The 26763-nt window shown below is 36.6% G+C and overlaps 1 protein-coding gene and 1 long non-coding RNA gene across 2 annotated transcripts; both read left to right on the top strand.

Annotated features, from left to right (window-relative positions):
* LOC109835941 lies at positions 3322-3793 on the top strand. Its single transcript, XR_002245743.1, has 3 exons — positions 3322-3363; positions 3503-3581; positions 3683-3793. It is a non-coding gene; the product is annotated as an uncharacterized LOC109835941 (long non-coding RNA).
* LOC109838232 (zinc finger protein CONSTANS-LIKE 16-like) lies at positions 12465-25325 on the top strand. The gene is made up of 4 exons (XM_020406690.1): positions 12465-12696; positions 20545-20993; positions 22410-22619; positions 25098-25325. The coding sequence occupies exons 1-4, from the start codon at positions 12465-12467 to the stop codon at positions 25128-25130; spliced, it is 924 nt and encodes a 307-aa protein (XP_020262279.1). The 3' UTR covers positions 25131-25325.

The following is a 26763-nucleotide window of genomic DNA, read 5'->3' as shown; positions in this document are numbered from 1 at the left end:
AATATAGTGTGATAAATAATTATAAATATGTTATATGATGAAAATAATGTATTTTTATGTTTGAGTATGATAAGAATTGATTTGAGATCAATTCAATGCATATTTGTGAATATACGAGTGTAAATACACAAAACATGCACAAAGGCAAATAGTGAGAATCTGAGAATTTTGACCAGTTGAGAGTTTTTATATTTTTCACACTGATTTATTTAGAATCTGGAAAAGTGTATAAGATCAAAGTTGTAGGTCTCTTCAAGAGCTTTCTAACGAATCTTAGATCACCTCATTCCGAGATCATATGAGAAAGTTATAGCTTTTTCACCGAACCCCAGTCTGAGAATGACCCAGGAACCTGCGCAGTCGACCGCCGTGGTCGCTGCGGTCGACCGCGCAGCGAACCTGGTTCTGCCAGTTCTGTTTCGGGCGGGTTTTGTTTATACCAAACCCGATTGCTACCCTAAGTATATATACTCGTTTTGAAGCTCTCAGAACCCTCTATTGAACCCTAATAGCCCCAGCCCCCTTCTCTCTCTCCTCTCAAAACCCTAGCTCGGTTTGTGGCATTTTTGGGCGTTTCGAAGGATTTTCGGTGGAATTTCGCGAGATTCTTGGTGGATTCAGCGAGAGGAATCATTCTCCTACAAATCTAGGGCTTGGTTCTCATCAGAGGCGAGTAACATCTCGCCCAACTTCACCCCTTTAAGTTTTATGCTTAGATTTGAGTTTTTAATCCGGTTTTTATTGAGCCCAAATTGTATTTTGTGTAGATAAAGTAGATCTTATGGCATAAGGTGCAAAAATCATATATTTTAGTGTTAAAAAGTTCACTAATGATGTTTAATTAATGAGATCTTGATCTGAAACGTTTTTATGAGGATCTGAGTTTTGATGCAAGTTTACTGTTTTATAACTTTTAAATCATGTGTATAGAAGTTCACAAATCCTAGAGATGATTTTTTTGTTTTCATGCTAGATGTTATTATACGATGATTCATATGTATTAGAATGTGTAATATATTGTTTGGAAGCATGAGTGTATTGTTTGGATCGATTTTCAAAGCAGAACAGAAATCTGGAAAAAGCTTCTGTTCATTTCGCGGTCGACCGCGTGTGACGCGGCGGTCGACCGCTGGGCGTTCTGTCGAGCAGAACGTCTCTGCCCTATGCGCGGTCGACCGGAGTGGTTTCTGCGGTCGACCGCCGCACTGTTTGTGCATGTATTTATTTTGGTTGTGTATTTTATACGTCCGAGGGGTCGCCTCGATTATCGGACACTACATTGCAATGATAGTGACTTGTCTATTCATGTGAGTTGACACTTTTGACACAAGTTTAGACCCGCACATCGAGACACGTGCGAGTATGGGATATGTATATCTTTCCACATATACCTTTGACAATTGCACCTCTTTACTTATAGTCCATGTGTTGGGCATACATTACTATTGATCCATGTGTTGGATACTCATCATTTCGGTCCATGTGTTGGACACGTATTTTATTCAGTCCATGTGTTGGACATGCATTCACATTTCAGTCATCATGTTGGACATTTACATATTTGACCACGTCTTGGACATTTGTTAAGCTATGAGTATGACACTTATCTGAATCAGGATATGACACGATTACATGAGATTTGGACATGATAGCTACCTAGACAGGATACGACACTTATGTGATATTGACCTTTGACACTTATATGGTTTCGGCGTGACTTTTGATTTAGTATTGAGATGGGTTGTTTCTTTTAGTTTATTATTCATGTATTAGACTTTGGGTTTTGTATTTAGGGATTTACAATTTGAGATACAAGGTATATATATGAGGGTTTCCTTGTTTGGATTATTTCGCTCGACGTACCTATGCTCGTGTTGTAATTTCCTAAATACTAAAACCCATTATTTGCTAGGAGTAATGATTTTAACTATTATGTAATAACTGTACTTTCTGTATACAACGAGCCCTTTCCCTTGGGGTTGGTTGTGATGTTGCTCGCTAGCGCTTTGACGCTCGTTGTCCCTCCCCCTTTCAGGTAACGAGCTAGGAGCCCGGAGAGTCGCAGGTTGATGGCGACACACTTTAGTGTTCAGCTGACTATTTTTAGATATGTTGTATTTTGGAGCTCCACTGTAAACTGTGTTTAGACATTTGAGGGCTTTATTCTAGATGTGTAAAGGCTGTGTGCCTTATTTCCTTTACTCAGACTTGTTGTATTTGAGATTTGTTAAGAACTCCAGTTTATTCATTTCAAACATTGACTTTGTATTCCTATATGTTGGATGATGAAATATTATTTTGATCTCTATCATTTCATCAGTTATCTCTTGTAGTATCTTTTACTTGTTTTTGTACATACACCTATTATTGACTCTACTAGAGTGATAGAATTGTGATGGTAAAACATGTTATTGTACGGTGTGGTGCATGGCAGGTTTGACATTCTTGGTTTCACCTTGGACTGCAGCCTTGCGTGAACCCAAGGGCGTCATAGTGCGCACTCCCGTTTGGGTCTCGACTTGTTGTGGATTGAGTTCGTTGTCGTGAAGGGTTTCCACGACGTCCTGGACGCAACAAGTGAGACATTTGATTTGGTTGGTGTCGGCTCAGTTTTGAAAAAACTTCACCGAGGTGGAGAATTGTGAACGTGGGAGGGCCCACTAACATCACAATCACGCAGAGCAGCAAAGTTCACCATAGTGTGAACACAGAAGTTCACATGGACAATTTCACGGCCCACCCGATTGTCCGTTGTGCTATATATATTCCTTAGGTTTTCTTTTTGGGATGTGTGCAAAGGAGGTTGATTTGTTTGGTTTTCTTTTGGCGGCTGCGGAACAGAAGCAAAGGTGGAGATTTGCTTTGTGGCTGCAGAGAAAAAGGTGGACACAGAGGACTGGATTTTGTGAAGTTTTGCGGCCGGCTGTGTTCAAGTCTTTTGTGCGGTTGTAGAGAGAAAAGTGCAGTCCTTTTGTGTCCTTTTGAGAGAGATTTTGTGTGAGGGATCTGAGAGTTTGTGTGGGGGTTTAGATTGAGTGATTGTAAACCCTAGTTGTATCTCTCCCTCTAATAGTAGATCTCCCCCTCCTTGCCCCGTGGACGTAGGCAGTTTGCCGAACCACGTAAAATTTGTGTTCTTGTCGTGATTTGTAATAGCTTGTAGGATCCCTCGACCGAGAGGAAGAGCTGATATCTCACTTTGATGAGATATCTGGCTTTCGGTTCTTGTTTCCTTTGAGAAACAAGAATTTCGTTGTGATCTAATCTCTTGTTGTGCACCTTGCGCACCGGAGGTGCTGCCGAAATTTCCGCTGCGCACAACATTATCATCATTGCCCATGGGTATCAAATTGTATCGGAAAGGTGCATTGTTCTTTTAACTCGAATCTTATGTTTTCCCTGATTCCATTGCTCTGCAGTTCTGGACGTAAATACTACTTGCATTCTTCTTGTAATCATGTCCATTCTGTTGTATCTGATTAATACTCATCTGTAACCGCAGCGGAATAAATGGGATTTCTTCATGTTCCTTGTTTTAGAGGTGTCTGCCATGGTGATAACAGCTGCCGTAACCATGATAAGTATGTGCATTCAAGAATGGCCTTCTTTGTGACTTTTTTCCTAGTTAAAAACAATGGTTTTTTTAAAAAAACTGTAATTGACGGGGAATAAAACTTTTTAGGTATCAAGACAAATCCAACTGCTCCACAATTTTTTGGTGCCTGGATGAACCATGCTGCTACTCATCACCCGAGAATAAGACTGCTTTGTTTCTACTTCTCTTCACATCTGTAAATTTACCTTTCTCGTGGCTTTCGTGAACTCTTTCATTGTATAAATTCTTGACGTGTGAAAATTAGTTATTGTCTATGTAAATAATTTATGTTTCGCTCTAGTATTTTGGTGAATGTATTATTTGAATATAATTGTATTTGATATTGAAATATAATTAGATTGTGTTGGATATGAATATATTTGGTGTTGGATATGAATATATTTGGTGTTGGATATTATATAGCGTGCAACATAGATTCCGCCAAAAAACAAACTACCGTAACAGAACCAACCTAGACGGAAATTCCGTCTAGGTTGCTACTGTAGCAACAGTGGCAACCTAGACGGAATTTCCGTCTATGTTGCCAACCTAGACAGAATTCCGTCTAGGTTGCAACCTAGACGGTTTTTTATATTCCGTCTAGGTTGTTTTATGTCTAGTTTGATAAATCTAGACATAATTCCGTCTAGTTTGACCCAAACTAGATGGAATCAGAATAGACTGAGCAACCTAAACGGATTTTCGTCTAGGTGGATCAACCTAGACGGGAAATGGAGCAACCTAGACGGAAAATTCCGTCTAGGTTGCTCGTTTTTCTACTAGTGTAAAGGAGGGGAGAAAAAAATCAAGTTTTTGTTACCCTCAAATTTGGAGAGTGAACCATCGCCAAATTTGGAGATCTCCAAATTTGGAGAGTGATTGGAGAGGATTCACTCTCCAAATTTGGAGAGTGAAGGTAGAATTTGGAGAGACTCTACAAATCACTGTTTAAACTTTCATTATTTACAAATTTACCATTTTTAAGTATTTAATTTCTTGAAAATTACCACTTCGTCATCATTCTTAGTAATTTAAATTAAATGTTTAATTTCAAATAATACAATTAAAAATTATTAATCTAATTTTTGAAATAATTATATATTTGGAAAGGTCTCGTTGGGATCTTTAAAATGAAGCTAAGATTAATTATTTTAGTATTATTATAAAATTATTATTTTTAAATTAAATAAATAAGTATCATACATGAAAATTTAAATATGATGATCTATTTAACTTGCCTCATAAGAAAATACAAGCATATATTACAATATTTAAATTATATTCCTTCGTTGTCGTGCATCTGCCATAAATGTTCAATTAGCGTGATCCGAAGCATAAAATGAGCTTCCCTATCTTGAATCTTCCTATGTCGATTAAGGGATCGTCGGAATCGTTTGGCATCATCAATCTCCATCTCTTCAGGTCTTGAAGATTTGTCGTGAACAATAATCTCTGGTTCCGCATCGCGTTCATCCTTCACAGTCATGTTATGTAGTATAATACAAGCCGTCATTATGTCGTGTAGTCTCCGCTTGTCCCAAGAACATGATGGTCCATTGATAATGGCAAAGCGTGACTGGAAAACACAAAAAGTCCGCTCTACATCTTTTCGATATCCTTCTTGCATAGCAGCAAAGAGTTGTCTCTTAGGCCCTTGTGGTTGGGATATTGTTTGTATAAGAGTAGACCATTTGGGGTATTTCCCATCGGCTAAGTAATAACCTGTAAATGCTGTATTTTTTATGGTGGTGTCCAAGATTCTGTTAAAGCTTCAATTAATTCTCAACTTGGCTTTACTGAAGGTACATTCCCCATCAGATACTTGGGTATGCCTCTAATAAGTAAAAGGCTATCTTTTGTGGATTGCAATCCTCTACTCAACAAAATTGCTAGTCAATTTTAAAAATGGATGAAATTCAAAAAACTATCATATGCTGGTAAACTTCAAGTTATTAAGAGTGTAATTCTTGGTGTTCAAACTTTTTAGACATCAAGCTACATCTTACCAACCAGTGTGCTCCAGAGGATTGATGATATGTGCGGGAATTTTTTATGGGGAGATTCCAGAATTCCACTAGTCTCATGGGAAAAAAATATGCACAGGGAAAAGATATGGAGGGCTTGGTATTTTCTCAGCTTCAAATTGGAGTGTTGCTGCTGCATTAAAGAATATATGGTTTATTCATATAAATAAGGAGTTACTATGGATCAAGTTGAAACAAAGTCTGGAGATTCCTGGACCTGGAAACAAATGATCAAGATAAGGGATAAAGATTCGATACAATGTGGAGGAATGGATAATTTGAAGAAGCTCATTGGTGATTGTTATAAAAATACAAAGATCAAGATCTCAGCTCTATATGCTGTCTTGTCCCCTGCTTATCAAATGGTGCCAGTTCCTTGGTACAAAACTGTATGGGAGCCATTGAATTTCCCCAAACACTCCTTCATTTGTTGGTTGGCTGTTCAAAGTACATTGCTTATGCTGGACAAATTACTAAGGAGAGGGATTATTCAAAACAATCAGTGTTGCTTATGTGATGGTGCTGGATTGGAGTCAAGGAATCACCTGTTCTTTGATGTATATACTCGAAGGTAGTTTGGAATAAGATCATGGACTGGTTGAAATTTAAATGGAAAACCTGTAACTGGGAAATGCTATTGGAATGGTACAACAAAAGCTTGAAGGGTAAAGGATTCAAACAGTAGGTTAAAAGAATGGCTCTGAATGCAACTATATACAAAGTGTGGATTGAATGAAACATGATGATATTCCGAAAGAAAAGTAGAGGTGTTGATCAGTTGGTGAGAGACATCAAGTTTGACATTTTTACTATAGTTCTTAACAACAACACTTTGGTGGAGAATAGAGGGTGGATGGCTCTCATTATGATAAATATAGCAAGTGTTGTTGTGTTTTCTTCTTTTTGATTTCTCAGTATTGAGAATCTTGATGTACAAAAAACTTTCAGATTTGGTAAATGAAAATATATTCTTCATTGACCAGAAAAAAAGTAATAACCTGTATCATGATTCTTTCCTAAAATACTATAATTAGCAGGAGAGGAAATACATTGTGCTAGTTGGTCAAACAAATTTGAAGATTATAGTAGGTTAATATCATTGTTTGATCCTGGTAATCCAAAAAACTATGCTAAACTTTAAATGAGCAGGGAAAAAAATGGAGCGATTGATGATAATGAAACTTAAAAAAAATTAGAATTCTGAACTAGAGAAGTAGAACAACGTGACCAACAATTAGCTCTTCAGTGTGAAAGCGAGGATAGACAAATTATGTTGATTGATCTAAGTAAGATCGTCGATCACAGTGAACGTGCTTACTATCAACAAAAAATATTAATAGAAAGGAATATAGAGCTCTATCATTCGACTATTGATTTTCCTCCAGAGGGCCAAGAGGGTTTTCTGAGCTTCTTGGAGGAGCTGTAGGAGGAGAAAACGAATATGGATTTCCCTCTGGAGATCAAGGAGAATTTTCTCAGTTTACAGGAGAAGCGGGTTCTGTAGGAAGAAATGAATATGGGGTTTCATCGAGAGATCGGGATGGAACCAATAGTTATAACGATAATGACTCGTCAGAATTTTAATTATCTGTTATCATATTTTATGTTTGAGGTTTATGTTTGCGACCTATGGTATGTTGTATTAGAGGTTTATGTTTGCTTCATTATTTTATTGATGTATGTTTTGTCACTGTTATTTCAGATTTTATTTTTTTAATATGTTGTATTGCATTATTAATATTGGGTTTATTTTAAAGCTCTCGTCGACACCTTTCTAATGTTATTATTTTTTCCAAATAAATTATTAAAAATAAAGTTATTAATGTAAACTATATGCAACCTTATTAATTTATATGACTTTTTTTGATAAAAAAAAGTGTTGTAAATATAAATACAATGAATGTGGACATTACTAGAAGAAGTCTCTTCACCTACTTGTGACTTTTAGTATTCTCTTCCACATCTATATAATGTAATCCATGGAAGACAAAATGTATTGAGGAGAAATGAAGATGAATAAAATGAGATGATCACTTTCTCCCTATCTCTTTTCTTGTTTATTTACTTTTACATTTCATGTTCGATTCTTACCTTTGATATGTGATGTATGTAGATACAACAACAAGATTACAACATGTTATCAGCACGAAAGTTCTAGCTAGCCGGTACGTAATCGTCCGTTAGTGGTAAAAGATATTTCGGTGTACACATCTTACGAGATAAAAAAAAAGCACAGTGATTGGGTTCGGAGTTTAGCAAGGCTAACCTGATTATGTATCCTGAACCCAACTTCAAGCAGGTACTTATCTTCAAATTGTATCATCAGAAAAGTGACCATTTTTTTATAGTATATCTAGGAGTAGTCATTCATAAACAGACAATTTTTTTTAGCAGCCCTACAAATAGAAGGTTGGCTTCATCATGATCACTATATTTTATACATCATATCTAAGAACATTATGATTAAAAATATCCTTTTCTAGTTGTTTTGCTCGCATTTGTATTACACCACTGGAAATATAAATAACAATATTTCCAATCCCTAGCAGAAGTCTTCTACTTCATGGAACATAATCTTCTATATTTGATATTTCCCAATCACTGTTAAACATTAAAATAATAAATTATTGAGGATAGACTAATTTCTATTCTTTCTTAGGACCAAAGGGTTTTATGAGTAGTTTATTCTACTATCTATTATCTGATCTTTAGTTGGCTTTGTTAGAGCTTTTTCTAATGTATTATCTCATCTAATGAACAAAAGTTCATATAAATTAATTTTGTGGTTTATGTTATATTATAATGCAATTTGCTCCTACATATGTACACCTGGTTGGAACTTCATTTCTGTTAATGGCCGAACCCCTTATTGGGATGATCCAAATGGTTTTTCTTTGAACTTTGTAACATATGCTACATATACATGGCTAAAAACGTAGAATAGATAGAGCATCAATCATAAAAAATTGTCATAATATATTAATTTGATGCTTTTGCTTTAAATATTCTATTTGCTTGCTTGAAGTAAAATCTAAGCCTCATGAAAACATGAGATTAAGTTGTAAGTTTTTAAAGCTCATGTTGGCGTCTATAAGTGGTCCATTTTTTATTTGCTAATTGCACTGATTCTCCTTCTCCGCTGAAATTATGCAATATTAGTTTTCTATCCAAAATTGTCTTTGTGGTGTTTTGAATCTTGCCAGAAGCAAACATTTGAAAGATAACCTTTATGAAGATCTTTAGGAAAAGGAACCTGATAATTTTGGTGATTATATGAATATTTCTAATTTCTCATGCACTAATCTTTTATCCCCATGATTAGTGCACTGTGATATATGATAATAATTATTACTTATTTTTTGACCTAGAATGTTCATTTTTACTGACACCCTTGTGATTTTTGCATGATTATATCTCTTGATTCTTTAAGTATCTTTGCCTAGAAGACAAACACTTTAAATTTTCTAAAGACGTGAAAAATTAAATTCTTCAGTAAAAAAGTATTCACTTTTCTAGGCAATCCCTGAAGGGTCGCTTTGATCTATGGAAGCCAATAATTTGATCAAAAAGTTCTTTTTCCTATTCCACGCAAATAATGTTGTACTCCAGCAGCAGTACATGATCAGGAATTACACTTAGCATTCTGAATTGATATCTACATTAGTAGTCGCAGAGAAGCACAACCAATTGATGATTAGAAATCACAATGTCAGACTAGTTGGCTTACGAGATGTGTTTGTAGCACATGCTATAATTCAGAAAATTACTTATACGCGTGGACAAGGGGAAGGCTATGAACATAGTAGGAGATCTTATCCTGTAGCCATTTTTTTGGATTTTAAATTCTCGACTGAATACAATTCAACAAGTAACATTGTACTCTTACAATAGTACAACTAAAAAGTATATTAAGCATTATGAACTAATCATTGCATTAGTAGTTGTTAAAAATACAACCAGCTGTTGTGAGAAACCATAATGCAAGTTCAGTCATAGTGCCTGAAGCACATTAATATTCATAAGCTTGGACGAGGGGGAAGTAGTGGATCTTATTGAGGTAGTCAAGGTACACTATTTGGTTTTCTATATTTGGATTATATACATTTGTCAGACAATTTTAATTTATCTTGATTTTGCTTTAAAATCTTGTGAACCTATGTGGTTTTTATTCATATGTGTATATTTTAGAATTTGTCTGACCTAAAATACAACATGTTGCGATAAGTTTGAGATTTAGGGACCCAAATTCTTTTAAACTCTGGCATGAGCGATTGGGTCATCTTGGGCAAAATATGATTCGTCGGATTTTTTTAAATTAAATGGGGCATTCAAACCAAATCCGACCAACTGCATATCACAATTTTCCTCCTTTTATCTAATACGTGGTGTAGAAGCGAAACATTTCCCATATGCGTATTCTTTATTTGCAGTCCATGTTTATATATCACCACCATAGCATACCTCTACGGGACTTCGGTGAAGGTACATATATTATTTATGAAACTCCGTCAATAATTTAGTACCTATGGCTCATGTTAGGGGATCAATTTATAATTTGGTATGCTGACTGCATTTCTATTGAAGATCAATTCTTGACATTAGGGGAAGATTAGTGCCCAAAATACAAAATAATATCAAGAAATTCCATTGGTGAAAAAGATCTTCAATATTTATATCCACGTACTAGTCAAACTGAACCAGAAGTTCACATGATAATCTGCTAAGAAAAGAGTGACTAAGCCCCATATTCATGTTGAATATATCATTGATGATTTGGTATGCCAGAAGCATATTGTGCCAGAAGCATATAAAACATGTTAGTGTAAAAGATAAAAGTCTGCGGCAAACTAAATTATATATATAGAAAGACAGTCACTCCCATAACCTCCAGAAGAGGTTCATCCTGAAGTTGGAATCTCCAGTAAATTGCACGTGCACTTGATAATCACAATACTGGAGATGCGGAACGGCCAAATCCAATTGTTAAGGGAAATGACAAGGATTTGGTTGACATAAAATAAGCTTTGAAGTGGCCACGAATTTGTAAAAAAGGAGAAATATATAATAGAAATATAAAAGTTGTCGACAACATAGTTGCCTCTACAGTTGCTCTTACTATCTCCGAAAATAATCTGGATCCAGAACCTAAGTCGGTAATAGAGTGCTTGAAGCATTCGTACTAGGTGAGATGGAAAGTGGCAATTGAGGCTGAGCTGAACTCGCTAAAGTATTTTTTGAACCTGTAGTTCATATATCCCTGCAGGATATAATGGGTCTTCGTAAGAAAAATAAATGACAATTGTAAGGTGGTGAGATGTAAAGCGAGATTCATAGCTCAATGGGTTCACGCAGAGACCCGACATCGATTTAGATGTAAAATATTCTCCTATTAGTGATTGTAATACGTTCCGCAAGTTAATATGGCAGAAACTATGAATTTATATATGCAGTATATGTACGTCATGATCATATTTTTATATAAGTCTTTTATATGAAAGTCTCTGATAGACTTAAAATTCCTGAATTAAGAGAAAACGAGAATCGCAACATGTATAGCATTAAATTATAAAGGTCGTTATACGACTTGAAACAGTCGGGTAGAATGTGGTATAACCGACTGAGTGAGTTCCTCCCGAAGAGGAGATATGCACATAATGATGTTTGTCCTTGTGTGTTGTAGGCGTCAAAAAATGCTAATAGATATCCCAAGCATAGAGAAGATCACTCAAAAATTCACAAGAAAGGATTTCATACTGTTTTGGAAAAATCAAAACAAGTATGAACTGTCTCGCCAGCGAGACAGTCTTTGCTGTCTCGCCAGCGAGACAGTGTTGAAATAGTCAAAACTACATTTGTAACTGCCCTACACGTGTCCATTAACTGCCAAGGGACGTGGGAAACATCATGGGCGAAAATCACGTGGATAACTGCCAAAATAACGGAGTTTGAAACGTGAGAGAACAGTTACAGCGAGAAACTGCCATTTTCCGAGACAGCATTTACTGTCTCGCTGAGCGAGACAGCAAATTTACTGTCTCGCGGGTCGAGACAGCAAACGCTGTCTCGCCCAGCGAGACAGTAAACACTGTCTCGCCGTACTGACTTCTTCGATTGTTAAGTTTTTGCAGTTACTGACCCTTGAGGCTATAAATACCCCCCTAGGGTCACTTCTGACGAGGATCGAGCATTTGTTAGAGCATTCCAGAGCAGAGAGAGCAGAGATTTGAGTTCTTTTCTTGCAACGCCTTGAAATTAAGCTTCGACTTGATTTTAAGAAGAACGACTATCTTACTTCGATAAGATATCGTTTCAATTTCTACTTCGATAACGAAGTTAGAATCATAAGCCCCCTCTTCACGATCTGTGAATCGGCGGTCCACGAACCAAAGCGTTCCCGGCACAGGCAAAGTCCCACGAAAACGAGAATTGATAGACGATTTTCGTGTTTGTTTCTCAAGAGTTGTAATTTTTGTTTTTGTTGTGTAGAAAAAGTCTTATAAAAAGATTATTCTTTCGAATTTATTGTAATCGAACAAAGTTATAATGAATTCCACAGCAGCGACTTTTGAACCAAACATGTGTTTATAAAGAAATTCGAAAATGGTTTTGTATTATATCAATCTATATTGATGATATAAATGTTATTGGAACGCACAAGGAGCTTATAGAAGCTAGCTCATGCCTAAAGACGGAGTTTGAAATGAAAGACTTGGGAAAAACCAAGTTTTGTCTCGGCATGCAGATCGAGCATTTTCCCAGAAGGAATTTTTCTACACCAGTCAACCTATGTGAAAAAGGTTTTGGAAAGATTTTATATGGATAAATCTCATCCACTTAGCACACCAATGGTCGCTCGGTCCCTCGAAGTGGATAAAGACCCATTTAGACCCAAAAAAGATAATGAAGAAATGTTAGGGCCAGAAGTTCCCTATCTGAGCACCATTGGAGCACTTCTTTATCTCGCAAATTGCACCAGGCCTGATATTGCATTTGCGGTGAACTTGCTAGCAAGGTATAGTGCTTATCCTACAATGAGGCAATGGAATGTCGTTAAACATTTCTTTCGCTATCTTCAAGGTACAAAAGATCTTGGACTATTCTATAAAAGAAACCAAGATATGACATTGGTGGGCTATTAGGACTGGCTACATGTCTGATCCTCATAACGTCAGATCCCATACTGGTTATGTTTTTTCTCTGTGGTGGTACTGTCGTTTCTTAGAGGTCTGTTAAGCAGACTATGGTGACTACTTCTTCTAACCACTCAGAGATTATCGTTTTATATGAGACCTCACGAGAATGTGTATGATTAAGATCGTTGATACGACATATTTGTGGCTCGTGTGGTCTAGCGAAAGATGATATTCCCCCCAATGTCCTTTATGAGGACAATGCAGCTTGTGTTGTACAAATGAGCAATGGATATGTAAATGGAACCATGAGAAAACATATTGCGTCAAAATTCTTTTATCCACATGAGTTCCAAAAGAAGGGCGAAATCACCATCGAAAAAGTTCGCTCAAGTGACAATCTTGCAGATTTGTTCACTAAGTCTCTGCCTACATCAACTTATGAGAAATATGTTCATAATATGCACAGACTTGAAAGACTATCTTCTTCAGGGGGAGCAAATTCTTAAAGAACAATCCTGAAGATTGGGCCCTGAAGGTCTATTATCATAATTTGCCCCTTTTTCGCTAAGTTTTGTCCCACTGGGTTTTTCTTAGCATAGACTCAGAAGATTGTCATCATCAAGGGGAGCGAATTTTCAACGTAATCCCGAAGATTGTACCTTGAAGGACTATAGTTGTACTCTTTTTTCCTTTTGCTAAGTTTTGTCCCACAGGGTTTTCTTAGCTAAAGGTTTTTAATGAGGCAACTAATGCAACACAAGTTTGGATCCCGAAGATCTATAGTTATACTCTTTTTCCCTTTGCTAAATTTTGTCCCACGGGGTTTTCTTAGCTAAAGGTTTTTAATGAGGCAACTAATGTAACAAGAATCTACTAATGTCGTGTACTCTTTTCCTCGACTAGTTTTTATCCCACTGGGTTTTTCTAGCGAGGTTTTTAACGAGGCATTAACATCATGTAGTAATGTCCAAGGGGGAGTGTTGTAAATATAAATACAATGAATGTGGACATTACCAGAAGAAGTCTCTTCACCTACTTGTGACTTTTAGTATTCTCTTCCACATCTATATAATGTAATCCATGGAAGACAAAATGTATTGAGGAGAAATGAAGATGAATAAAATGAGATGATCACTTTCTCCCTATCTCTTTTCTTGTTTATTTACTTTTACATTTCATGTTCGATTCTTACCTTTGATATGTGATGTATGTAGATACAACAACGAGATTACAACAAAAAGAAAATATTTAAAGAGTGTGGGTTGGAGCAAATCTTTAAATTCCACTCTCCAAATTGGAATATTCTAGGAATATTCCAATATGGATAGTGGAATTTGGAGAGTAGGGTTGGAGATGCTCTAAGGGGAAAGATAGAAGGTAGGTAAGTGAATCTACAAAATTGCTTTATATTAATTGCCACATTATTTATTTGCAATTGAATAGACCGACTTACCATTTTTGAGAGACATTGTGGTACCAAAGGAAAAATAATCCTTGGATCATTACGCTAACTATCAAGTCCATTATTTTCTCAGAAAGAAAAAAGTGAACTTTCAAGCCTATTCTACTCTACTGATTAGTAAGAACAAGATATTCTTTTTCTTATAATAATTAAGAATAGATAATTTTTTTGATGCAACATAAGAGTTTCTAGATAGTTTTTTTCTTTTCTTTTCTATTATGATAATATGTCCTACCAATAACCTTTTTTCTTTTTCTTCTGCCTTTTTTTAACGAGTATCCTATATATATATTAATGGGACTTTCGGATGGCATGTTTTCTTAGATATAGAGTATCGATTTACTACATGTTTGACTGTAGGGGTGTCCAAAAAGCCCGGAGCCCGGGCCCGGCCCGGTGTCCGCCCTTTTTTCTTTCTTCTGCCTTTTTTTAACGAGTATCCTATATATATATTAATGGGACTTTCGGATGGCATGTTTTCTTAGATATAGAGTATCGATTTACTACATGTTTGACTGTAGGGGTGTCCAAAAAGCCCGGAGCCCGGGCCCGGCCCGGTGTCCGGGCCCGGCCCGGGCCGAACGGTCACAAAGGTGACCGTTGCCCGGTCCGGGCTGGGCCGAACGGTCACAAAAGTGACCGTTTTGCCCCTTAAAACGGTCAAAAAACGGCTAAAAATCGAGGGTTTTTTGGTCATTTACCTAGGGGGTTGCTTCTATAAATAGAGGGGGGGTTTCAATTCATTTTCTCACAACAAAACTCATCTATTTCTCTCTCTACTACTCTCTTATACAATCTTATACTATCTCATACTAATATACTATCCTATAATCTTTTGTATTTTCTAATACTTCCAACAAATGGCTTCTGGGTCTGATTATGAAGAGCAACATGCAACTCCTACCGATCCAGAGATGAGTCCTCCTACAACAACTCCTCATCCTACCGGTGTTAATCCTGAATCTGGTGGCGACGAATCTACGGCACCAAGAGCTCCAAAAAGGCCGAGGTCTGATGTATGGAATTTTTTTGAGAAGATAGACGTCACCAAGGATGAACACGGTAGGATCATCTCTCAGAATGCGAAATGTGCGTTGTGCGGCCAGATATTCAAAGCTCATCATAAGAGCGGCACCAACCATCTCAAACGGCATATTGAAAAACACAACAAAGGCCAAAATCTACAAGGTGATATCCGGCAGTCTATGCTTTCCCAATCATCCTCTTCAGGTACCCTCGGCAGTTGGAATTATGACGCTGCCCGAGCCCGGAAATGCGTAATCAGGTTTATTGTTCTTAAAAACCTTCCTTTTAAATTAGTAGAAGATGATGAATTTGAAGATATGTTTAGAGATGGTTTTTATCCTGCATTTACAAAATTTTCTCGTCAAACCTGTCAACGTGATATTTTAAAATATTATGTTGAGGAACAGGGAAAAATAATTTCTTATTTTAAAAATTTAAACTGCAAATTTTCTTTAACTTCTGATATTTGGTCATCTAGAGTGCAAACTGGTTATTTATGTATAACAGCACACTGGATTGATGAAAGTTGGAAAATGTTTAAAAGAGTTGTTTCTTTTATTGCAATTGAAGAGTCACACACTGGTATTAATGTTGCAAATTTAATTGTTGAAGAACTTATGAAACTAGAAATTGATCAAAGAATATTTACTCTTTCACTAGATAATGCAAGTAATAATAATGTAGCTGTTGATTTTCTGAAAATAACTTTGTCATTGCCATGTCATGGTGAGCTTTTTCATGTTAGATGTATCTGTCATATTTTAAATTTAATTGTTCAAAGTGCATTTTCTGAAATTAAACCCATGATAGAAAAAGTTAGAACAGTTACTAATATGCATAATGCTTCTGAAATGAGAATTAAAAGATGGAAACAATGTTGTAAAAGAAAAAATTATAAGCCTAGACTAATTCCAAAAGATGTTGACCATAGGTGGAATTCCACCTATGCAATGTTATCTGTAGCAATAGAATATAAAGAAATTATAAATGATTTTATAAATTTTTATGCTTCTAGTTCTAGCTCTGGTAGTGCTTATGGAATAACTGAAGATGAATGGACAGTTATATGTAAATTAAATGAGATGTTACAAGTTTTTTATGATGCTACTATGTTATTATCTGGTTGTTATTATCCAACTATTACTTTAGCTGCTTTACAAATTTTAAATATTCAAAAATTTTTTGCAAAATATCGTATGGATGATACTTTTGGAAATATAATTTTTCAAATGGAGAGTAAATTTAATAAGTATTTTAGGCCTATTCCTCATATTTTTGGTATTGGTGTTCTTATTGATCCATGCTTGAAGGAAATTGGCCTTCGAAGTTTGTTACAATCATTATATGGTGGACAGATTATAGACTTAGATGATGGATCCACCCTTACTGCTACTACTCATTATGTAGCTATTAGAAATTATTTTCAAACCTTATATGATGAGTATGCAGCTAGATATGGTGTAGCTACACAACAGTCTTCAGCTTCGGCACCTTCAGCTTCGAGCACAGGTCGAGGTAAAAGTGTAAGTTTTGATAGGTATGCAATGGTAGCTGAACTAACTGGTGGATCTGGAACTTCATCAGGATTAGAGGTTTCTGAAATAGACGAATATTTATCTGCTTCCTTAGTTAAATGTCAAGGAAATGCTTTAGATATTTTGCAATGGTGGAAAGTATATGGATCAGTTTCATATCCTATACTTTCCACCATGGTTCGTGACTTACTATCAGTGCAGGTTTCGACTGTAGCCTCGGAATCCGCTTTCAGCACAGCAGGACGTTTGATCGACGACCACAGGACATGCTTAGATCCGTATACTGTACAAGCGGTGATGTGCTTACAGGATTGGTGGAGATACGAGAAGCGAACACAAGGCATCGAACGGATTGCTATGATTGAAGATAAATTTGAAGAGTTGGGACTAGCAGATAGATATAATGATTAGATAATATTCATAAAATTGTAATTTTTATTTCTTAGCTTTAAATTTGAATTAAATTATTTCGAAAAAAGTTGCAAATGATAGTGATATGGGTGAGTAGGTGCCAACCTAGTTGGGATGTACTCATCTATTGTGATGCGACGAATTTCGAAATAAATTTATACTTGTAAAGGATTTACCGATTATTAATAAAGAAGTTATTTTTATCATTTTTTGTACTTGTAATTTATGTCATTTCATTTCAAGTTATTAATAAAATTTATGCGGGTCCGGGCTTGGGTTTTGCCCGGCCCGGGCCCGGTTTTCCGGGCCGGGCCGGGCCGGGCCGGGCCGGATGGACAGCCCTAGTTTGACTTATTAACCTCACCGTGATGGGATGCAGGAAACCCCTTCTCTTTTTAAATTGGCTTGTTTTCTATTTGGGTAAATTGCAAGTAACTTTCCTAATCTATACCTTATGTCATACTTAATTAACAACCCTCAACTAATTTATGTTGGCTTTGTTGGGAGAAAAGACAATTTGCCTTCAAACAATAGTCTCATATTGTCTAGTGTAATGAATGAGTAGGTGTTTAAATTGATTCTCTTCTCTTTAACCCTTGAGGGTCCCCCAGAGGGGAGTGTTTTGGGCATTCAACTTGTTTGGGCTTTGGATAATGCACGCCTGCGTTGCCATTTTTCGGTTTTGATTTTTTTTTTAATTTTTATTTTTACATGTTTCTTTTGACTCGGCAATAGCAACGCGTAGTTTTAGCAAACATGGATTTACAAACGGGAAGTTAAAGCCCTATAAGTACCTCCTCTAAACCAGTTCAGAAATTACGGTAACGGAAAAAAAAGTTCTCTCATCTGTCTCCTCAAGAACCGAAGTTCTCTCTTCAGTCTAATCCCTCTCCAAAATTTTAATCTTTGTTATTTATTTTGGGCAAGCGTCTTCACCTGAGAAGAAGCTCTATACTACTCTCGCCCGAGTACAGAGGCCGGCCGTTTCCGGGGGCTTTTACCGCTAGGGGCGTCAGAGCGATAGACGGGTCCTCAATCTTCTAGGACAGTGCTTTGCGCGACTGCTACCCGTATCAGGCCTGTTTTCTATTCAATTTATTTTCAAATTTATATACATGCTAATAAGTTCATTTTTTGACAGCAATTTATTGGAACTTAAACTCCGCAATTGACGAAGAAGATGAGTGTTATCTATAATTTATTCTTGTAAAGTGAAAGTCATGCAATTTATTCTTTTAAAACGATAGCCTAGAAGTACTAGGTACTAATATGGGGTTCATTGAATGAAGAGATTTAAGTAGTAATTTATAGAGTTTCTTTACAAGTAGGGATACAGAGGATCTCTACCCATATACGAAGATAAGTTACCTGCGTGGCCTAGGCCTACCTATTAGGATTTCCATGCTCCTATAAGAAGAAGCTAGCTAGCTTCTGTACATGCAATACTAGGCTTGTGATCACTGTTTTATTCTGTGAAATAGACCACCTTTTGAGTTTAATTTTGCACGTTAGAACTTTCTTTCTACAATTTATTCCCAATTTTTTTAATCAACTAAGCAAAACGTTTGGACCCTTTTTGAGCATCTCCAACAGCTTCCCTATTTTCTATTTTTGAAGAATATAGTTAGGTTTTTGGTTCAACAGATTCTCCATCTCATTCCCCAAAATAGGGAGTCTTAAGAAAAAATGAGGAAGCTTCTTCAAATCTGCAGCATTCTTTAAATTTTTGAATAAAAAAAAATGGATTCTTCAAAATGAGGAAGCTGTTGGAGTTGGTGTAAAAATAATTTGGAGAATATGACTTTTGTTTTCCCATTTTGAAAATTTTTTTAGAGAAGCTGTTGGAGATGCCCTAAATATACAAGTCTCGCAAAACATAGGTAAAAAAGCCAATGCATAGTCAGATCTACGTGACTTAGAAAGATGTTTCATCGTGAACATGCAACACACGTGCTCTCAAAAAGTTTTACCATTTAATGAAAACCGAAGATAAGCATTTTACGAGGGGGCCCCACAAAATTTAAAAAGACAAATGAGATCACGACACTCTATTTTTCCCTTATCAGAACCCGTGAGCTCCCTGACTCTTCACAATTGCGGATTAGATAGTGGACACCCTCACTCCACGTCGCATTTTCATATGAGTAATTTTCAATTGTATTATAGTAATGTTAGCTATATACTTATGGTTATTTTTGTATGATTTGCAAAAAATCCCTCTGGCCCTTTCATTTCATTTTCTACAAATTGACGTTGACATGGAATATCACAGCTATTTGTATTCCCCTGCAATCATGTATAAGATTATTATATTGAAATTTGATAATTATATAAAAAAATAGATTATTATTTGAATAGAAGGTGTAGGCATACATAAGATTATTATGTTGAAATTCGATAATTATGTAAAAAATAGACTATTATTTGAGTAGAAGTTGAATTTTTGAAAGTGATGAAATAAAGTACTGTCGGTATAAAAACCAAGAAGGATGTTATGTCATTCAAGAATCATGTAGGTGGTTTTCTAAGTAGGTCTAAATTCTAATTAAGTATACTTTTAAAGAAAAAGAACTGTTAGGAAATAAACTATGCAAGAGATATGAGGTATTTAATACTCTAATATACATTACATCATACGCTTTAACTATAGTTTTATAATAATATATATCATAATATTTTAATTTTTAGGGTTAATTGAAAATAAACCCGCTTTAATGTGACCCAATTGTGCATAGACCCTCCCCCTATTTGTTGCGAATAGACCCCCTATATAGTTCTGTTAGTGAAGATAAACTCCTAATTAGCAATTATTTTGACTTTTAAAAAAAGTCAAAAAAAATTTGTATTTGCACTTGAGCTAATACCGCATGAAGTCTATCTACACAGATAAATCTATAGAGGTATATTCACAATTTAGTGATACTACAGGGAAATCTATTCGCAATTAACCGTTAGTTTTAATATTATTTACACTTAGCTCTATGTCTGGAAATTTTTCACTTTCTAACCCTAGGGGAAAAAAATTCCGAATCTTACTAGTCAACACAGAAGAGATATGGCAAACGAAATCCAGATAACACCAAAATCCAACGCTCTCACCCAATCCCATCCCGCCACGTGTCCCGACAAAATCCAACTCATCAAAAAGTGCACCCTCTTACCTTAAAACCTTTTCTAGGTGATCCTGCCGCATTTCCACCAATCTCTAAACCCAAACCCAAAAAAAAAAAAAAAAAAAAAGTTAAAAACAAGATTCAACTATGAGCTCCAAGAGATCAAAATCAAGATCCAAGAAGAAGAAGAAATCGCCAAAAACCCGAAAACTGCCCAAGTTCATGAGCCTAAAGGCCCAACTAAGCCCACCACCAGAAGCTCAGCCCGCGACTGAACCGCGGAGGCGGCGGGCGAGAAGCCGATAACGATTTTGACAGTTCGCCTGTCCTTCTACACCAAGAAACCGAGCCCACGACGAAGATCAGCGACATCTTCGGCTCATCGGCGTCGTCCGCGTCATCATTCGGCGAGGTTCCGTCGCCGGCGTCATCGTCGGCGGTGGATTTGGAGGAGGAGGGTTTGGCGAGGAGAGCGTTGAAGGGCAGAGAGAGGTGGGTGTTCTGTGAACATGAGGAGAAAGAGGGGCGGATGAGGAAGAAGAACGGGGGGCTGTTGAAGCTGAAGCTTGATTACGAGGAGGTTTGGTCGGCGTGGTCGGATAAAGGGCCGGTTTTTATCGATGGAGAAGCTCCGCAGGTGGTGCCGGAGTTGATGAAGGGTTGGTACGAGGATGATAGCGTTGTTCCCTCTAACGTAAGCTTTTTGAGTTGATCGAAATTGATACGTTAAGAAGTTTTGATTAGTTGTATATATGGTAAATTGCATATGACACCCTTGCGCATAATTTTAATAGTATCTAACATCCTTTGGTTCACGAGCGAGAGGAGGTTTATTTGAAAGCTTATCCTTCCCAAGCTGTGAATTCATTGGGTGTTAAGTACTACTGAAATAGTTAAGGGAACGGTTAAGTGTTCATTAAGATATAGATTAGAATGTTTATATATATATATATATATACGCAATTTACCTGTTATTATTATATCATTAAGAGCTTTTTTAAGAAGATTTTCTACTGAATAACTTATTGCATGCGATGGAGCCTGGAGGCTTCTTGATTTAAGTGATTTCTCTGAGTGAATTGTTTTGATGGGAGAAGAGTTATTAATGATGACAAAGATGATAGGATTTTTAATTTCTCGCTTGTTCATCTTTGGATCTTAATTTGTTACTCATTGAAGTTGTTTAATTTAGATCTTCATATTGATCAATTTATGCTTTGGTTTTTGGTTCTGACAATAAATTAGTAGTTCTTCACTTAACTTAGGTTTGCAATAGATCCAAATATGCTTCTAATCCCGAGAGAGAAGAAAAAGTTCAAACTAGAAGAAAGAGGAGGAAAAAGTGCGAGTACAGGTTTTGAGAATAGTAAAATACTGCATCTTAGAAATTGAAAACTATTTCACTTTTACTCCCTAATAATAACAATCAAAGTATGTGATAAGTTCATAATTCTAAGATTTTAGGGCAAATTTTTTTTAAAAAAATTCCGAGACTTCAAAGTACACAAGTTTAAAATAAAAAACTATGATGATTGCACCCCTGATTAAAGCTTCTCCAAAGTTGATCCGCCCCTGTCAAATAAAATTGGACCACAATATGGAATCTCGGCATTACACATGCGTACCGGATCCACCGTCTTATCAAACACTAGCATAATATTGTGTCCTAGCAATCTACAGCTTCATATATATATAAGAATCATAATATTTTTTAGAATCTTGGGAAAAAATGACTAAATACTTTTAGTCTAATAAGTATCACAAACTAACATGATTATTACAAGTTTTTAATACTATTTTTGTTAGAAAAAAATAACATAAAATTTTCATTAAATTGTCGTGATTAATAGACGATGGTGTAAGTTGACACAGGGTGCACACAAAATATATATTTTGGATATTTTATCCCTATTTATTTCATATAAGTACTCCTTCAACCGCCTTCTCTCACCGTACATTTTAGACTTTTACCCGTTCAGATAACACTGTTAATATATATATATTTTCTTGTAGATATAAAAGTTTGTATTAATGTTTTTCTCTAAAAAAAAAAATAGTTTTTGATGGTTTTATGTTAGACCCATAATTAACTTGTGGCCAAATTATGCAGGTTTTGGTGGAAGTGGGAAACGCCAGCGCACGGGCAGTGCCGGAAATGGAGGTAGATGGTAAGGAAAAAATCTCGGAAGGAGATAATAATAAAATGAAAAGGGAAGAGAGAGTGATGAGATACAAAGCCAAGAGGCAAAGCAGACTCTTCGCTAAACGAATCAGATATGAAGTCCGAAAGCTCAACGCAGAGAAACGTCCCCGAATCAAGGTAATAAAACTCTCGACGAAAGTAATATATATTCATTCATTCGAAACAATTTCCTATAGTCTGATGGTCTGATTGAGTATTAATTGCTTGACATGTGCATGATCAATCTTTAAACTTTCACATCATGATTACTATGATTGAGTATTAATTGCTTAACTAGGAGCTTTATAGTGTCTCTTGCATGTGAAAAGGTGAGGGGAAAGAAGAAAGCAATCTTTCTGAAGATTTGTTATAGTCTAATGTGAATCTGGATTTGACCAAACTGATCCTTTTCAATTAAGGCGGTAATTGAAGAAGATCCAATTGTCTTAGTCATCATCGCTTACTTCAACTTCAAGTGATAAGACGATGTCACGTAGAATTTTCCATCTATGTTGAAAACCGCTATTGTTTTAAAGATCACTGTTGTGAGGATCACGATTTGTGATTGTGGAAATCCTATGTGGTGTCATCTTATCTCTTGAAATTGGAATGGACATTAAGAATTTAAATAATTGTACCCTCTCCAATTACCATCTAATTAGAGATGATATATATGAATCCCACATACTTCAAAATTTTTGTGGGCGTCACGTCCTTTCCCCGCCTAAATTGCACAGTACCAAAACCCCATCATCCATACCTTCAATTGCACTTAACACGTTATCAAATCATTTATTAGTACTTAATAGTCGTGAATTGTTACTTTTAGAAAGATGAGTTACAATCTCATGAACTAAGGGAGGCTAATAAGTTGCAATCTTATGAACTAAGAGAGGCTAACCGCTGATAAACGAGAGTTGATGGGTGTTAAGTACAACTGATGGTATATAAAAGCGGGCTAGTTATGTGTAATCTACTTTATGCGAGTTACATAGACTTTTCGGAAAATTATCATAATTCATAAACTTTCACGTTTTATGAGGAAAAAAAATTGTAGTATTTTGGCAAAAACAATCCAAAACTCATAATAGTATCTTCAAATATAGACTCTTTTTTTGGGTAAATATTCAAATATAGACTTTTCTTGCACAGAGGAGTGATGAATAGATGAGCCTACTAATGGGTGTTTCCATTTCCTGTGCCAATAATGACGCATCAAAAAAAAAAGCGAGACATATGTGACCATTGAAGCCATGCGCGTTGTAGTCTTTCCATTATAGATCTTGTGAGCCCTTACTGGTGCAAAACAGGCAAATTATGCAAATGGACTGAAAGATGTCCTGACATGAGTACGTCTATGCCCCACGTTACAAATAAATAACATATCGATTTTAATCAACCAAACTATCTGCTTATTAATAGAAATCAAACTTTAATTATGTTAAGAACAGATTATAAGAGAGAGAGAGTTATATATACAATTATGACTTTCACACAAAGGGGGAGAAAAGGACAGACAAACCTAATATCCACAAAAATTTATAACGAATTGCATATTAGCGAATGATCCAAAAGATTAAGGAAACATTGCTGGATCACGTGGCACAGTTATAAAAAAAAAACTGTTTTAGCACTTAATATTACAATTTCCCCTGTTAAGCACACTCCAGCATACAAATGGTGCGCTGGTAAATAATGCTATTTTATGTAATGGTTAAGTGCATACGCACTGACTCTGACAGAGATATGAAACTGCTGAAATATCAACTTACCACATGTAAACATAAATCCTTAACTTCAATCTCAAATTTACCTCCTGCCACCGTCAAAGCCAACAACCATAAGCAGAAAATTGGATTGAATACTAGAGGTGATTGTTCTGAGCTCAAAAATGTGCTCCCCCTCTGCACAAATTATGCAATGGACTATTTAAGGTACAACCAAAACAGTCATCTTTTGTTAGTGCTATAATCAGAAGCATCACTCCACTGAGAGATACCCAACTTTTTGTCTCTGGACCAGACAAATTCTCAGCCTTAGCTCCGAAATAATTGAGTCAGTCTGCTATAAGGAAAATACTCACGTAAATAATGAGTCAATCTGCTATAAGGAAAATACTCATGTAGTCTTCATTCGTTACATGATTGGATAGGATAATGATTGTAACATTTGCAGTATAGAATACGCACAAAACAAAATCTCGTAAGTTTGAATAATAGCAGTAATCAAGATACTCGCGGTTTTAACATATGCTTTTCATTGTTAGAATATCATTGTTTTCAGTAAACAGGTTGACAGTAATGGCGTCAAATTGTTCAAAGTTGCTATAATACATGTCTATCTACTGTATATATATCATGATCAGGATCACAACTTCTGGTTCTCAATTTGTATTCTATAACGTAAAAAACTTGCTGCATTTATGTGCAAATGAATCTACTTTTGTTTAGGACTCCGACATTTGAGTTGGTTCAGGGTATAAGACTGCCATGTTGTTCATGCTAGGTACTTATTTTATTAATGCTAGATGAAGATAATAAGCATGTAATTATTAGCAATTGATGTTCAATGAAATACTTTGGATATAGTCTAATTATTACTGTATCTTATGTGCAGGGTCGATTTGTGAAAAGAGTCGATGATATGTAAGGATGTTTGTTTGTGAGCAATAAAATGAAGAATTGAAGATCACTTCAAGAGTTGGTTTCATCTTCTTCTTGTGCATTAATACAAAAATTAAAAATAAAAGTATTTTATTATTGACTGTATTGATTGTAGAACATTAGTGCATTAATGAACTAGAAGAGGTGAAGTGATATATGAATTATGCGGCAGCCTTCCTGATGGTATGATTTCCTAATTAATGTGGGCAAGAATGGCACAAAGCTATATTAGTATATCTATACTTTCTGCCAATGAAAGTCCAAGATGCTAACACGGGTAAATAACACTAGCAATTAAAGCAATCAGGACGAATTATTTGTCAGAATGGGGGGTGTTATGGTGTTCACATTCGCTAAAAGTACAAGCTCATTGTCAAGCAACGGACAAGTATGTTACATGCTATGCCCTAATCAACTTGGCGGCAGAGACCAGCGGGGAGGACCACTCCGCTGACTCAACGACTCGACATTCCTTCATGTTGACTCGAAAAGCGAAAGTTGTCGACCCCCCTTTTTGTCGAATACGACTCGCCACGAGTCCACTCGACCATTTGCCAGACACCTTACGTAGCCGACTCGAAAGGCGTTACTGCACGGCCAAGTCAAAGGACAACTTTTTCCTTGAGCTTATCCTCGCTAACAATGTGTCAAGATCGCATAAATGCTTGTCAGGCATCATCATGCCTCTGCCTCGACATTCTTCATGACTTATTGGGCCATGTTGTGCTTCACGCGCCACGCGTCACATTATGTCAGCGTCAATCACGCAGCTAGTCGCCAGCCGACATCTGTAAAGCAAGTGCTAACGCAACCGCCAGCACACGCTTCTTCACCACCATCCTGTGCTCGGCCATAATGACGGTTCTACCCCTCATCCCCACAGGTATAAATACATGTACTATTCTACATTGCATAGGAAATCTTGGTTTCCAAATCTAATCCTTAAGCAATTGCCATGCACAAGAACTCTCAGCTCTCAGAGTTCTTATTTACCTCATTCAAGTTCACCAGCTGACTTGATCGTTGGAGGTACCACAGAGGATCCAAGCCCCGTCCTCTCACGAGTCTTTTCCTGTGCAGGCTGAGCAGATACCCTAATTCAAGAACTAGACATAAAGTCTGGGGAAAAAATAGCCCCTTCATCCATCCATCATCATCTCGTCGCATCGCGGATGCATATTTGACTGTGTGATCTCCAGCGGTATCAACAATTTGGCGCCCACCTTGGGGCCTCTTTTCTTTTTTGAGAAACATGTCAAGTTCTGATCAAGGGTCTGATCAGCCTCACCCTGTAGAACGACATCAGATCTACGCTACTCAAACCCAGCTCGAGGAAACAGCTCAAAAGATCTCTTAATCTATCCAAGAGAAATTCGCTGTCTTCTCCAGCAAGCTTCTCAGCCGGCTTCCACAGCCGCAACGAGCTACCTCAGCTATCCCTCCACCTTCTGAGGACCGACAGTCAGAGACTCATTCTCTTGTCAGGGTCTAACGAGTAGTTCAGCCTCGGACTCCTCATGCTGTTGCCAAGCAGTTGGGGGATCGTGTCAAGCACACGACCCCGCCACCTCATCGGTCGACTCGCCGACGTCTCCTCCATCATCAAGAGCTTACCGGCG

This window comes from Asparagus officinalis, chromosome 4, assembly GCF_001876935.1.
Source record: "Asparagus officinalis chromosome 4, Aspof.V1, whole genome shotgun sequence".
Taxonomy (NCBI): Eukaryota; Viridiplantae; Streptophyta; class Magnoliopsida; order Asparagales; family Asparagaceae; genus Asparagus; species Asparagus officinalis.
This window is presented reverse-complemented; position numbering and strand designations above follow the sequence as displayed.

What these genes read in the sequence shown, in the direction of transcription:
- LOC109838232 (XM_020406690.1), top strand. Translation starts at nt 12,465, where the DNA reads ATGGTCGCTCGGTCCCTCGAAGTGGATAAAGACCCATTTAGACCCAAA. An exon ending in TTTCTTTCGCTATCTTCAAG is followed by an intron (nt 12,697 to 20,544) that starts GTACAAAAGATC and finishes GGCCCAACTAAG; the next exon opens with CCCACCACCAGAAGCTCAGC. An exon ending in AGAAACGTCCCCGAATCAAG is followed by an intron (nt 22,620 to 25,097) that starts GTAATAAAACTC and finishes TCTTATGTGCAG; the next exon opens with GGTCGATTTGTGAAAAGAGT.